The sequence below is a fragment of the Thalassophryne amazonica genome, chromosome 12, assembly GCF_902500255.1.
Source record: "Thalassophryne amazonica chromosome 12, fThaAma1.1, whole genome shotgun sequence".
NCBI classification, from domain to species: Eukaryota; Metazoa; Chordata; class Actinopteri; order Batrachoidiformes; family Batrachoididae; genus Thalassophryne; species Thalassophryne amazonica.
The window spans coordinates 56,930,168-56,944,807 of NC_047114.1; the positions used below are offsets into that span (position 1 = coordinate 56,930,168).

General features: G+C 42.6%; 1 protein-coding gene across 2 annotated transcripts in view; it reads right to left on the minus strand.

Annotated features, from left to right (window-relative positions):
* The window catches only part of tox (thymocyte selection-associated high mobility group box), a 209,478-nt gene that overhangs the window by 103,534 nt on the left and 91,304 nt on the right, over positions 1 to 14,640 (minus strand). Inside the window, exon 1 of one of the 2 annotated variants that reach the window (XM_034182972.1) lies at positions 13,287 to 13,351. The exons of the other annotated variant lie outside the window; for it this stretch is intronic. Coding sequence (XP_034038863.1) covers positions 13,287 to 13,337 — 51 coding nt within the window. The 5' untranslated portion in view covers positions 13,338 to 13,351. Of the gene's footprint in view, positions 1 to 13,286; positions 13,352 to 14,640 lie in introns of those variants that run through there. 2 annotated transcript variants of the gene reach the window in all.

Here is a 14,640-nt window from a genome sequence, read left to right on the forward strand (position 1 = left end):
CCCCGTTAGTACTCTAGCTGCAGCATTTTGAATTAACTGAAGGCTTTTTAGGGAGCTTTTAGGACAACCTGATAATAATGAATTACAATAGTCCAGCCTAGAGGAAATAAATGCATGAATTAGTTTTTCAGCATCACTCTGAGACAAGACCTTTCTGATTTAGAGATATTGCGTAAATGCAAAAAGCAGTCCTACATATTTGTTTAATATGCGCTTTGAATGACATATCCTGATCAAAATGACTCCAAGATTTCTCACAGTATTACTAGAGGTCAGGGTAATGCCATCCAGAGTAAGGATCTGGTTAGACACCCATGTTTCTAAGATTTGTGGGGCCAAGTACAATAACTTCAGTTTTATCTGAGTTTAAAAAGCAGGAAATTAGAGTTCATCCATGTCTTTATGTCTGTAAGACAATCCTGCAGTTTAGCTAATTGGTGTGTGTCCTCTGGCTTCATGGATAGATAAAGCTGGGTATCATCTGCGTAACAATGAAAATTTAAGCAATACCGTCTAATAATACTGCCTAAGGGAAACATGTATAAAGTGAATAAAATTGGTCCTAGCACAGAACCTTGTGGAACTCCATAATTAACTTTAGTCTGTTAAGAAGATTCCCCATTTACATGAACAAATTGTAATCTATTAGACAAATATGATTCAAACCACCGCAGCGCAGTGCCTTTAATACCTATGGCATGCTCTAATCTCTGTAATAAAATTTTATGGTCAACAGTATCAATAGCAGCACTGAGGTCTAACAGAACAAGCACAGAGATGAGTCCACTGTCCGAGGCCATAAGAAGATCATTTGTAACCTTCACTAATGCTGTTTCTGTACTATGATGAATTCTAAAACCTGACTGAAACTCTTCAAATAGACCATTCCTCTGCAGATGATCAGAGATTGGCCTATAATTAGCTAAGATAGCTGGGTCAAGTGATGGCTTTTTAAGTAATGGTTTAATCACTGCCACCTTAAAAGCCTGTGGTACATAGCATTAAATAATGGTAGGGCTTCCTTGAGCAGCCTGGTAGGAATGGAGTCTAATAAACATGTTGATGGTTTGGATGAAGTAACTAATGAAAATAACTCAGACAGAACAATCGGAGAGAAAGAGTCTAACCAAATACCGGCATCACTGAAAGCAGCCAAAGATAACGATACGTCTTTGGGATGGTTATGAGTAATTTTTTCTCTAATAGTTAAAATTTTGTTAGCAAAGAAAGTCATGAAGTCATTACTAGTTAAAGTTAATGGAATACTCAGCTCAATAGAGCTCTGACTCTATCAGTAAATATGAATCAGTTTCCCCCAGATATTTATTAAATCTAAATTATTTTTGCTCAGATACTTAGTAAATATGAATTAGCTTTCCTTGTGAAATTGACTAGGATTTACTAAATACTTTTTGGCAATATAACTCATCATTTGGCACGCTATTACTAAATCCAACCCAGTTTCAACTGTTGCTTTTATTAACATGTACTTAATTTTTTGGTAAGGTTTAATTAATATAGTCAATACTTTTTAATCAAATTTGTAGAACTTAAGATCTATTCAATTATATAATGTGTCAGTTTGGTGCCACATTTGTTTTGTGTGTGTAAACATTGGTCAAATTTTTTACAGTGTATTGTTGTAAGCAAGAATAGAAGCAAGAATCGTCCAACGTTTCACACCATACAGTTTTTATTTGTTCCTCATTAACGTGCCTTTTTCGTGAGGCAGCCCACAACATGCTTTTCTTGCCATGGACTGGACCATTAATGTCTCCTGCTTTGCCGATTCGTAAACTTAAGTTACTGTCCCTCATGTAAAGGAAAATAATAATAGTAATAATAACAATAATAATATCCTTCGTGTGTTGTTGTGGGACTTGACTGATTAAACAATCATTCCTCCTCATGCTGCTGCACTCTACTGAGTAAAGTTGGAAAAATATTCAAAGATTCAACTTTCTAGAATCAATAACTTCAAAGCGAATCGCCGTTTTAAATCAAATGGCATCTCTTTCCGAACGTTGTAATACAGACAAAAAATACAAACAACCAAAACCATTTTTTTCCCACAAAAATGAGACGTCCTCCATTCTTTATGAATTAGACTGATGTTGATGTACAACTGGCTGCAAGACTGGAGCTCAGGGACGTCAACAAATTACCACGGCAACAGGAAATGCTTTGATTAAAAACTCAATAACGTCACATTTATGGTTTATAGTGCCACCAAACTCACATTACACATCAATGAGCTCCCTGTGGTTGTACTACAGCACTTAGACTGGAAAAAGATACTAAAGAATTATTAACCGAATGCAAGGTCTGTACCTGCTTTTTGTTTTGTTTTGTTTTGCGCCATGAAACTTGTAGATAAAGTCGCAAATGTGATACGCAATCCGGACCGATTGCCATGGTAATGGTCTGATATGGTAAAACACCAGAGCATGCGTAGTGTCATAGCCATATAATAATTTTATTTATGAGTAAATTACAAGAAATGTGTGTCAACAATCACATAACTTACTTACAACTTATGTCCCGCATGTGCACTACGTATGAGTCATACGCTGGCATGCGCTGAAAATTTTCAGCATGCCTAAAATTTTTTGAGGTGCTCGGTGCATTACAGTGTATATCATGTGCTTCAACGTGCTCTTAACTTACACAAAACTTACCCATAACATTTTAGACGTACGCGACTGTATGCCAGCATTTTTAATACAGTCTGCATACGCGGGCTAAATCGTCAAAGTATGACAGGGACACCCTTTACTGGGCTGCAACAGCCTGAAAAATGACATCCGCAAGGAAATTCACAGAGTTCGGCGCAAGGTTCGCAGCCATTCATTGTCCTTACCTGAGTTGTAGGGCGATGTCTGCTTGTCACTTGATTTTTGAACAGACCAAAAAAAAACTGCGCAACAAACTCCCTTGCCAAATTATCAGGGTGGTGTCTTGTACCCCTCACCACATTGTCGCACAGCTCAGAACATGCACAACATGTGAGATAACTTGTAACGGGTTGACACACACTTTTCCTTTTATATGATTCGAGAGGAACAGCACTTCTGGAAGTGGCCGAAAGAGTCCAGCAGCCTCCAGCCACACAGCACTGCAGCCAAGCCAGCACCCACCTGTCATGCACATGTGTGAGCAGGCAGGACACGTCCTGTCTGGCTATGGACAAACTGCACAAACTGGATTTATTGTGTTTATCTCTCTTTATTTATTTATTTTTCTAGGGCAAAAGTGGAAAATAAGTTTAATGCTGCTGGGCGGCAGCCTTCGGCCGTGCACACAGAGACAGTGGGCTACACCTGTGTGAAGAATGTGGAAGAGGCAATTTTGATTAATTGTTTTATTTTCATTGTTTGTGAAGACATCAATATAAGTTGAGAGCCACATCCCCTGGACATCATTCTGTAAGTCCATGAGTGGTTGTTCGCACTTTTCTTCCTGTTTTTTTTTATTATTCTTTATTAAATATTTTATTATTATTTACAGTGCTTTTTCTGCCTAAAGTCTGGGGAACTGTCATAACCTCGGTCACATAATAACAATGTAATAGTTCACATCCATCTTGAGCACTGTGTGCACAAACATGTCATCAATTCAGCCATGCCAGTGGCGCTCAGCATCTGTGAGAGTGCCACGCGGCATTCACGCGCAAATCCTTGCACCTGCTGTTGGACCAGTGCTGCTGGACGTTCACATGTGTGTGTGTGGACTGCTCAAGATTTGTGCCCATATTTTTGCCACCACTCCGAACGGCATTCAGCAGACACTTGGTCGCCATGCATGCACATGTTGGGGGGACCAATTCAGTGAGATTCCACATGAAAAGTTGTCACCTTTTCCGTTTTGTGCAATTTTGTGTCTCCACCTCCTCTCCACCAGTTGTGCCTCAGTGAAATACTAGCCAAAACTAACAAAATGTGGACTAATTTAGAGTTTTTAAAAATTATGTTATAGGTACTGTAATTAATCTAAATTAACTTGTTAATTTGACAGCCATAATACGTATGTGTGTGTGTGTGTGTGTGTGTGTGTGTGTGTGTGTGTGTGTGTGTGGTGTGTGTGTGTGTGTGTGTGTGTGTGTGTGTGTTAATATTTTTCTTGCCTGTGACCACTACCCTAGGTATAAAAATTCCACTAAAATGATTTAATGGTACCTAAAGGTCAATCCCTATTTTTGCTGTGAACTGCTTTAATCGCTCGTGAAAAAACAGGCACCACTCCAAATCTCTGGAGTTGTGGCAGCCACCACGCACATGCAAAACAGCCCAAATAGTAATACACCCAATGAAGCCAGTCCAAACAGTAAACACATTTATACAGAAATCAAAAATTAAAGTTTTAAGTGATTATAGGAGAAACATCAGTCCAGCAAGTTCCAATGAACTGATGTGAGATTATTATTTGAGTTTGACACCTGCAGCTGCTTTATACTTTTGAGACAATACTTATCACAATACTTGGGTGCTGATTAAATACGTTTCAAGATACTTCAGAAATAAGATTCATGAAATTAAATATCGGGATACGATAACTATTGATTCCCCCGAGTAAAACGTACCTGTACCACAAAATGTGTTAAACTTGAGCTAGAGCTGGAGAGAAGCCATGCTGATGCATTATGCAAATGCAGACCACTATTATTGTGTAAAAATCATCAGACTTAAAACCATCAAACAAACCCACAAACAAGCAAAAATTCACATAAATCTGTCAGGTACATTCCATACATACAGTATACTGTAAATCATGTGAATCATTATCTCATTCAAATTTTTATACACATGGCTAAATTTTACATTCTAGTCTTAAAATGACCTTTAAATGCAATATTAAAGCATTATTAACTGAGCGCGAGGTCTGTATGGGAAAATGTCAGACAGAGGTGCTGACAGTATGGGCCGAGCATTAGCGTACAGACCGAACAAGGGAGGTTAATAATTTATTTGTTACATGGCTATATATATATATAAACACAAATTTGTGGTATCACCTGAATATGAAAGCTGCTGACTGTTTTGGGCTCACAGTCAGACCTGTTCACTTCACCTCCGTCAAGAACTTGCTAACAGATGGTCCGGTCATTAGCTGGTAAACTTTCAATCTGTGTGTTTTTTCCAATGCTGTTTAGATATTTATGGAGTATGTTCATGTCCAACTTGGTTTTTCTAATCGTGTTTTTAGCTTTCTGGTTTGTAACGAATGTGATACGCTTTCTGGACCAACTGTCATATTAACCACTCTAATATGGGAAAATATCAGACCGTAAATCAGCCAATCAGAGTATGCATAGCATCGCAGCCATATAATGTAATCGAGCCAAATTATGGCAGAGCCCATGTTTGAGCTCATGGTTACTCAACTTAAATGACCAATATGCACTGTATTAATATGATAGAATGTGTGCTTATGGATTGTATTTTAGCCTACAACCAGCATTTGTTTTAGTGTTTTGTCACTTTTTACAACGCACAATTGTCAACATTATGTCAGTGATTAAACTTTCAAGATAAAGAGGTTTCTACAGATATTTTCCACAAGAGTCATGAGTGTGATTAATGGATTTGACATGGACATGTACTACTTGTTGTGTGGGCCGCTGAAGAGGAGGTACTGCTGGCCCACCACCACCAGAGGGCGCCCTGCCTGGAGTGCGGGCTCCAGGCACCAGAGGGCGCTGCCGCCTCACAGGAGCAGCCAAGGTGACAGCTGTCACCTATCAACCGAGACAGCTGACATCCATCAGCAGAGGGGTATATCAGCTGGACGGCATCTCCACCTCATTGCCGAGATATCGCTCTACCAAGGAGGTAACGTATCCAGCCCAACGAATTGTCTTCTGACTATTGAATACTTTTGCCTTTGCACAGAAAGAGAGAAGAACAGCAGGAGACTATATTTTGGGATAAGTACTCGCATTCCTGCACTACAGTGTTGTTGTTGATTAGAGGTGGAGGTGGTGTTTCCACCCTACGTGTGCTGGGTGCAGCCGCACCCACATCTGACTGTTTCTGTTCCTCGCCAGCAGTACCGGATCCGACGAGCGGAGGCAGTGGCCACCTGGGAGTTCGGGACTTGGCGGCTCCAGTATTCCCGGGGTTCGGTGGCGGAGGAAATCGGGTGGTTCCGGTTCGACTCGGACAGACGTCTCCTATCGTCGAGCCTGCCACACGACACCATTGGATTGGGTTAACCACAATTGTAATCTGTTGTGTTTGTTGTGCGTATTCACAACAGTAAAGCTTTGTTATTTGACTTTCTCCATTGTCCGTTCATTTGCGCCCCCCTGTTGTGGGTCCGTGTTCCTACACTTTCACAACACTACTGAAATTACTGACTGCAAATTAAATCACACTTCTAACATTTGTGCAAGCACAAATAAATGGTCACACTTTTAAGTGTTTTGAGGAAATAAATTCAAACAGGTGAAATATCACAATGAATTTGTACCATTTGTAACACAGCGCAATGCATTTACAAGTTAGGACAAGGCAGACACAAGATTAGTGTGTGAGGGAGAATCACTGAGACTATTTATATGGTATTAAAGGTCTGACTGAAAATAATATATACTATATCAGATAAATTAAACTCCATGTCAAGAATGTTTCTATAAAGACAATAATACAATAAAACACATCAATCAATCAATTCAATCAATTTTTTTATATAGCGCCAAATCACAACAAACAGTTGCCCCAAGGCGCTTTATATTGTAAGGCAAGGCCATACAATAATTATGTAAAACCCCAACGGTCAAAACGACCCCCTGTGAGCAAGCATTTGGCTACAGTGGGAAGGAAAAACTCCCTTTTAACAGGAAGAAACCTCCAGCAGAACCAGGCTCAGGGAGGGGCAGTCTTCTGCTGGGACTGGTTGGGGCTGAGGGAGAGAACCTGTTATATGGCTGGGGGGGCCTGGCTGCCGGTTTGTTTGTCTTTTTGTTTTTCCTCCCAGGTGGCGTGCATTTGGGACTGAGTGGCTGTGTTGCTGAGGCTGTCAGGACCTCACCCTGATCACCTGCGACTCGTCAGGACTCACAGCTGAGGTGCATCTGGATGGATTGGAGCATGTTGGCATTTAAGACTGGAGTGCACGGTGTGTATTTGCCAGAGACTCGACCTTGTGACCAGACGGGTGAGATCGTCGTCTCGGGAGCCATCTCATCAGCAGCGGATGCTGAGAAACGTCCAGGTTTGATGCACAGTCTGTGAAAGAGGAGGGGGTGAGGTCTCACGCTCGTCAGCACACTTCCTGAGGTACGTTAGATTTTGTGACTAACAGTTATACAGTCAGTAAATGTGGTGTCCCTCACACCTTATTGTATTGAGCTGTTTGTTAGTCATGTATCAGCTTCCACTGCGGTGGAGTTTTGTGAACTGGATGTTCCATGCCTGCAGGTTGGAAGCTGATCAGCAATCAAGCCAGGAAGTGTTTGCTGTTTGTACACCTTTAAGTGTTCTGTGTGTAGAGTGTGGACTCACATAATGGTTCCTTCTTTCACAGACTCGGTTGTTGCGGCCACCTGGGGGGTGTCGGCGGGGTCCTTGGGTCCGAAACAGCTTCTGGCTCCGGACCGTTAGCGCTGCTGGGAGCGCACCACGCCAGACCGCACCTTTCTGTATTATCACTGTTATGTATTAAATTCAGTTAGCCTTTGTACCGTGCTCTGCTTATTTCATACTGGGTCCTTCAAACGCTGGTCGGTTCTCCGAGCTGCGTCCGACACATAACAGTAGTCTCTGGCCAAACATCACGGACCCAGCGGTAGCAGAGACGGTAACGCGCCGGGAAGGCGGCATTCAGACGTTCAGTGGTTATCCGGATCAGTTGCGGGGCTCTCCGCCCGGAAGGTGCGTGTTTGAAACCCATTACTGGATACTAATTTGTGCTCTCTTGCAGCCGTGTTCCTGTGTTGTGCCTTATCCGTGGGTCTTGTGGAGTGTGACTGGCGACGGCTTCGCGTCACACTCCGACCGGATAAGAGGTGTAAACGGGAGCTGCAAGAGTGCGTTTGTAATGGGTTCACGCGCACGGCGGAGCTCTGTTAGCACGGGTCGCTGGGCTTCCTGTGTTACAGTCATAGCCCCGTTTCCCCGGATAAAGGTAACTACTGCGTCTGTTGTATCAGCTCCGGCGTTATTTAGTTGAGCACATTTTGGTTGTGTGTTGCACTCAGCTGCGCACACAAAAGCAGCTCGTTTGTTTTTTTTCTGTCGCCCAAGGGGTTTTTTCATTTTAGCACTCTGGTTCCCCCTTGTGGTGACTGAATCACGGTACCGTCAAGCTCTGAGTAGGAACAGGTGTGTTCCATTTGGTTGAGCTTGACGGTATAACTCACTGATTTGTTTTGTGTTAGTTCATTTTGTGTGGGTGTTTTTTTGAGTTGGTTTTTGTGTGGGCTTTTTTTTTTTGTTGTCCACTATTTGTCTGGGGGTGTGACCCTGTAGCCTTTGCAAAAAACAAAAACAAACACAAAGAGAACAGGGACCCAAACAACTGTGTGTTGGTCTGTTTTTTTTTTCTTTTGTTTCATTTTGTTTCACATCCCCAGGGTTGGATGGAACGGTCCCCTGGGGGGTGATGGGGTGGTCTTTGGGTTGTTTTTTCTCTTTGTTTTTTGTTATGCCCTCTCTTCTCCTCTGACTCCAGCGGGTGTGCCGTAGTGTCGGCATTGCTGGAGGGGTGCAGTTAGGTTGTGCTGGGCGTTTCCCAGGTAGCCTCTGCACCCGGGAGGGGAGAGGGGGGGGGTTTGGGGTTTTTTTTTGTTTTCCCTCCCCCAGTTTCCGCCCTCAGGGTTTGACTGTGGTGTCCTCTGGGGGGGAACGGGCGTGGGTCCATTAGCCGTGGACGGCCGGGGCTGGGTCCATTAGTCATGCGGGGAGGCGTCTCCTGGGGTTGACGAGTGGTCCTCTGGGGGCGCTGGTGGTCCCCGTGGGTGACGTTGGATCCCAGAGGGACCTCGGCCGTGGTTATTACTCCTGGAGCTGGCGGGTGGCCCTCTGGGGGGTGTTGGTCCCTACGTGTCGTTTGGGGGGGAGGAGGGGGGGGTATTTTGGCATTTGTTTGTGAGCTTAAATTTGGATTGTTTTTCTTTTCTCCCCTTCCCTGGGGTTTGATGGAACGGTCCTCTGGGGGGGGGGGGTGTTTTAGTGTTTTTGTTTGTGGTCTTGGGTTGGGTTGTTTTTCCTTTCTCCCCTTCCATGGGGTTTGATGGGACGGTCCCCTGGGGCGGGGGGGTGTTTTGGTTGTTTTGTGTTATGACTAATCACACATGTTTGGTTAAAGGCTGACCGCACAGGTGTAGGAACTCCTGGCCACACCTGTGCTGAGACTGTCAAACAAGGGCAAAGATGCAGCCAGTTCAACCAGTCTGTTGGAGGACGAACGCAGACGCGGTTTCCAGCCATGGTCCCTGGAGGGGGGTGTTTCTCCTGGGCCAGGTGTGTGTGGTCGCCGGGAGGCTTCCCGTGAGGGTGGGGTACTGTTATATGGCTGGGGGGGCCTGGCTGCCGGTTTGTTTGTCTTTTTGTTTTCCTCCCAGGTGGCGTGCATTTGGGACTGAGTGGCTGTGTTGCTGAGGCTGTCAGGACCTCACCCTGATCACCTGCGACTCGTCAGGACTCACAGCTGAGGTGCATCTGGCTGGATTGGAGCATGTTGGCATTTAAGACTGGAGTGCACAGTGTGTATTTGCCAGAGACTCGACCTTGTGACCAGACGGGTGAGATCGTCGTCTTGGGAGCAATCTCATCAGCAGCGGACGCTGAGAATGTCCAGGTTTGATGCACGGTCTGTGAAAGAGGAGGGGGTGAGGTCTCACGCTCGTCAGCACACTTCCTGAGGTACGTTGGATTTTGTGACTAACAGTTATACAGTCAGTAAATGTGGTGTCCCCTCACACCTTATTGTATTGAGCTGTATGTTAGTCATGTATCAGCTTCCACTGCGGTGGAGTTTTGTGAACTGGATGTTCCATGCCTGCAGGTTGGAAGCTGATCAGCAATCAAGCCAGGAAGTGTTTGCTGTTTGTACACCTTTAAGTGTTCTGTGTGTAGAGTGTGGACTCACATAATGGTTCCTTCTTTCACAGACTCGGTTGTTGCGGCCACCTGGGGGGTGTCGGCGGGGTCCTTGGGTCCGAAACAGCTTCTGGCTCCGGACCGTTAGCGCTGCTGGGAGCGCACCACGCCAGACCGCCCCTTTCTGTATTATCACTGTTATGTATTAAATTCAGTTAGCCTTTGTACCGTGCTCTGCTTATTTCATACTGGGTCCTTCAAACGCTGGTCGGTTCTCCGAGCTGCGTCCGACACATAACAGAACCAGGAAAAAGACATGCTGTGGAGGGGAGCAGAGATCGATCACTAATGATTAAATGCAGAGTGGTGCATACAGAGCAAAAAGAGAAAGAAACAGTGCATCATGGGAACCCCCCAGCAGTCTACGTCTATAGCAGCATAACTAAGGGATGGTTCAGGGTCACCTGATCCAGCCCTAACTATAAGCTTTAGCAAAAAGGAAAGTTTTAAGCCTAATCTTAAAAGTAGAGAGGGTGTCTGTCTCCCTGATCTGAATTGGGAGCTGGTTCCACAGGAGAGGAGCCTGAAAGCTGAAGGCTCTGCCTCCCATTCTACTCTTACAAACCCTAGGAACTACAAGTAAGCCTGCAGTCTGAGAGCGAAGCGCTCTATTGGGGTGATATGGTAATATGAGGTCCCTAAGATAAGATGGGACCTGATTATTCAAAACCTTATAAGTAAGAAGAAGAATTTTAATTCTATTCTAGAATTAACAGGAAGCCAATGAAGAGAAGGCCAATATGGGTGAATATGCTCTCTCCTTCTAGTCCCCGTCAGTACTCTAGCTGCAGCATTTATGAATTAACTGAAGGCTTTTAGGAACTTTTAGGACAACCTGATAATAATGAATTACAATAGTCCAGCCTAGAGGAAATAAATGCATGAATTAGTTTTCAGCATCACTCTGAGACAAGACCTTTCTGATTTTAGAGATATTGCGTAAATGCAAAAAGCAGTCCTACATATTTGTTTAATATGCGCTTTGAATGACATATCCTGATCAAAAATGACTCCAAGATTTCTCACAGTATTACTAGAGGTCAGGGTAATGCCATCCAGAGTAAGGATCTGGTTAGACACCATGTTTCTAAGATTTGTGGGGCCAAGTACAATAACTTCATTTTTATCTGAGTTTAAAAGCAGGAAATTAGAGGTCTTGATGTCTGTAAGACAATCCTGCAGTTTAGCTAATTGGTGTGTGTCCTCTGGCTTCATGGATAGATAAAGCTGGGTATCATCTGCGTAACAATGAAAATTTAAGCAATGCTTTCTAATAATACTGCCTAAGGGAAGCATGTATAAAGTGACTAAAATTGGTCCTAGCACAGAACCTTGTGGAACTCCATAATTAACCTGAGTCTGTGAAGAAGATTCCCCATTTACATGAACAAATTGTAATCTATTAGATAAATATGATTCAAACCACCGCAGCGCAGTGCCTTAATACCTATGGCATGCTCTAATCTCTGTAATAAAATTTTATGGTCAATAGTATCAAAAGCAGCACTGAGGTCTAACAGAACAAGCACAGAGATGAGTCCACTGTCTGAGGCCATAAGAAGATCATTTGTAACCTTCACTAATGCTGTTTCTGTACTATGATGAATTCTAAACCCTGACTGAAACTCTTCAAATAGACCATTCCTCTGCAGATGATCAGTTAGCTGTTTTACAACTACCCTTTCAAGAATTTTTGAGAGAAAGGAAGGTTGGAAGATTGGCCTATAATTAGCTAAGATAGCTGGGTCAAGTGATGGCTTTTTAAGTAATGGTTTAATTACTGCCACCTTAAAAGCCTGTGGTACATAGCCAACTAATCAAAGATAGATTGATCATATTTAAGATCGAAGCATTAATAATGGTAGGGCTTCCTTGAGCAGCCTGGTAGGAATGGGGTCTAATAAACATGTGATGGTTTGGAGGAAGTAACTAATGAAAATAACTCAGACAGAACAATCGGAGAGAAAGAGTCTAACCAAATACCGGCATCACTGAAAGCAGCCTAAAGATAACGATACGTCTTTGGGATGGTTATGAGTAATTTTTCTCTAATAGTTAAAATTTTATTAGCAAAGAAAGTCATGAAGTCATTACTAGTTAAGTTAACGGAATACTCGGCTCAATAGAGCTCTGACTCTTTGTCAGCCTGGCTACAGTGCTGAAAGAAACCTGGGGTTGTTCTTATTTTCTTCAATAGTGATGAGTAGTAGATGTCCTAGCTTTACGGAGGGCTTTTTATAGAGCAACAGACTCTTTTTCCAGGCTAAGTGAAGATCTTCTAATTAGTGAGATGCCATTTCCTCTCCAACTTAAACTGACGAGTTTGTGAGTTATACCACGGAGTCAGGCACTTCTGATTTAAGGCTCTGTTTTTCAGAGGAGCTTACAGCATCCAAAGTTGTCCTCAATGCGGATGTAAAACTATTGATGAGATAATCTATCTCACTCACAGAGTTTAGGTAGCTACTCTGCCCTGTGTTGGTATATGGCATTGGAGAACATAAAGAAGGAATCATATCCTTAAACCTAGTTACAGCGCTTTCAGAAAGACTTCTAGTGTAATGAAAACTTATTCCCTACTGCTGGGTAGTCCATCAGAGTAAATGTAAATGTTATTAAGAAATGATCAGACAGAAGGGAGTTTTCAGGGAATACTGTTAAGTCTTCTATTTCCATACCATAAGTCAGAACAAGATCTAAGATATGATTAAAGTGGTGGGTGGACTCATTTACTTTTTGAGCAAAGCCAATAGAGTCTAATAATAGATTAAATGCAGTGTTGAGGCTGTCATTCTCAGCATCTGTGTGGATGTTAAAATCGCCCACTATAATTATCTTATCTGAGCTAAGCACTAAGTCAGACAAAAGGTCTGAAAATTCACAGAGAAACTCACATGACAACAAACCTAAGATTCAATTTAAAGGACCAGACAGGAAGTAATCCCAGGGCCTTTGTGCTGTGTGGCAACAGTGCTAACAACTAAGATACTGTGCTGCCCATAATTTCAAAAACATATTAATGGAAAATTATTATTTTCTGATTAAATGATTATTCAAGAAGACAACTGACTAATCAACCGTGAAAAATCATCATTAACTGTAGCTCAAAATCAATGATCCAACAACCTGCTGACATACTTACTCTATTCTTTACATGCACACAAACATGAGTGTGGCAGCACCGACCTGATTGTCTGAGGCAAACTCAAGGCCAGCTTGTGACAGTCCCATGAACATGGTGTCTCCATTCAGCTGGAAACAACAAAAAGAAAGACCAACAATGTAAAAAAAACAAAAAAAAAAATACACACACAAAAAAACCCCAACAGCAATGAAGGAAAAAGAGAGAAAAGAGAGCACAACCGAGTGCGGAGAAGAAGCAGACAACTAATTGAAGGTGAATTATTTTAGCTACATTCAGACTGTAGGACAGTGACCCAAATCTGATTTGTGACTCAGATCAGTTTTTTTTTTTTTTTTCTTCCATGACAATTATGAACAGCACAAGTCACACGGAACGTGATTTTTTACTATTCCGATTTGGGCCACTTAAAAATGTGGTTCTGATCATATGTGGTTCCTATATCAGAATTCAAGTGGCTTTTATGTCATTCGTGACTGACATTTGTCCCAAATCTGTGCAGAAGACAGCCACCGCATAAATATCTCTACCTGAATATCTGTCCACACCCTTGACATCCAGCAACTGTAAAAGCAAGTTCAGTTCACAATTCCACAATTTCTGGCTATGAACAAAACATGTGATGAGAATTCAATTATTCCACTCAATTATTTTAACTACACAGCGCCAAATCCCAATGCAGCTGCCTCAAGGCACTTCACACGAGTAAGGTCTAACATTACCAGCCCCCCTCAGCAAGCACACAGGCAACAGCAGTAAGGAAAATCTCCCTCTGATGAGGTTGAGAAAGAAACCTCAAGCACACCAGACTCAGAGGGGTGACCCACTGCTTACGCCATTCGAACAGTTACGAGGGTTTTTACAAAGTTTTACAGAGCTGAAGAAACAGAAAAACCAAAAAAAAAAAAAAAAAATAGCATCAAAAACAAAGTGCATTGTGGAGGTGAGCATGCAGTCATTGGCACCACAGGCAGGGTGTCATGAGATACGTTGGGCACCCTGGCATGCAGGGCCAGTGTCCATCCATCGCCGCGTCAGTTTCACTTTAGTAAAAGCTAGAGGTGCACAGATCGATCGGCCACCGATCATTATCAGCCGATCATGCCTTCATCACGTTCGGGTGCATTTGTTTTCAAATTGTAATATTTCTTAAATTTATTTTTGTTTATATATTAATAATCTAATAAATCAATGATTATTTGTAGATCACCCTGTGTGCATTTACAAATATTAATGAGACAATTTTAACCCTTTAGAATGAGGGCTGTATTTTACATTCTCAACGTTCTGTAGGCTGTAACCTGAGCAACATGAAACATGGATAAAAAAAAAAAGCTTGCTGGTAGAACAAAGTCAGTGTAATAAAACAAAAGTTGGCAGTTTATTCTAGTGTCTTTA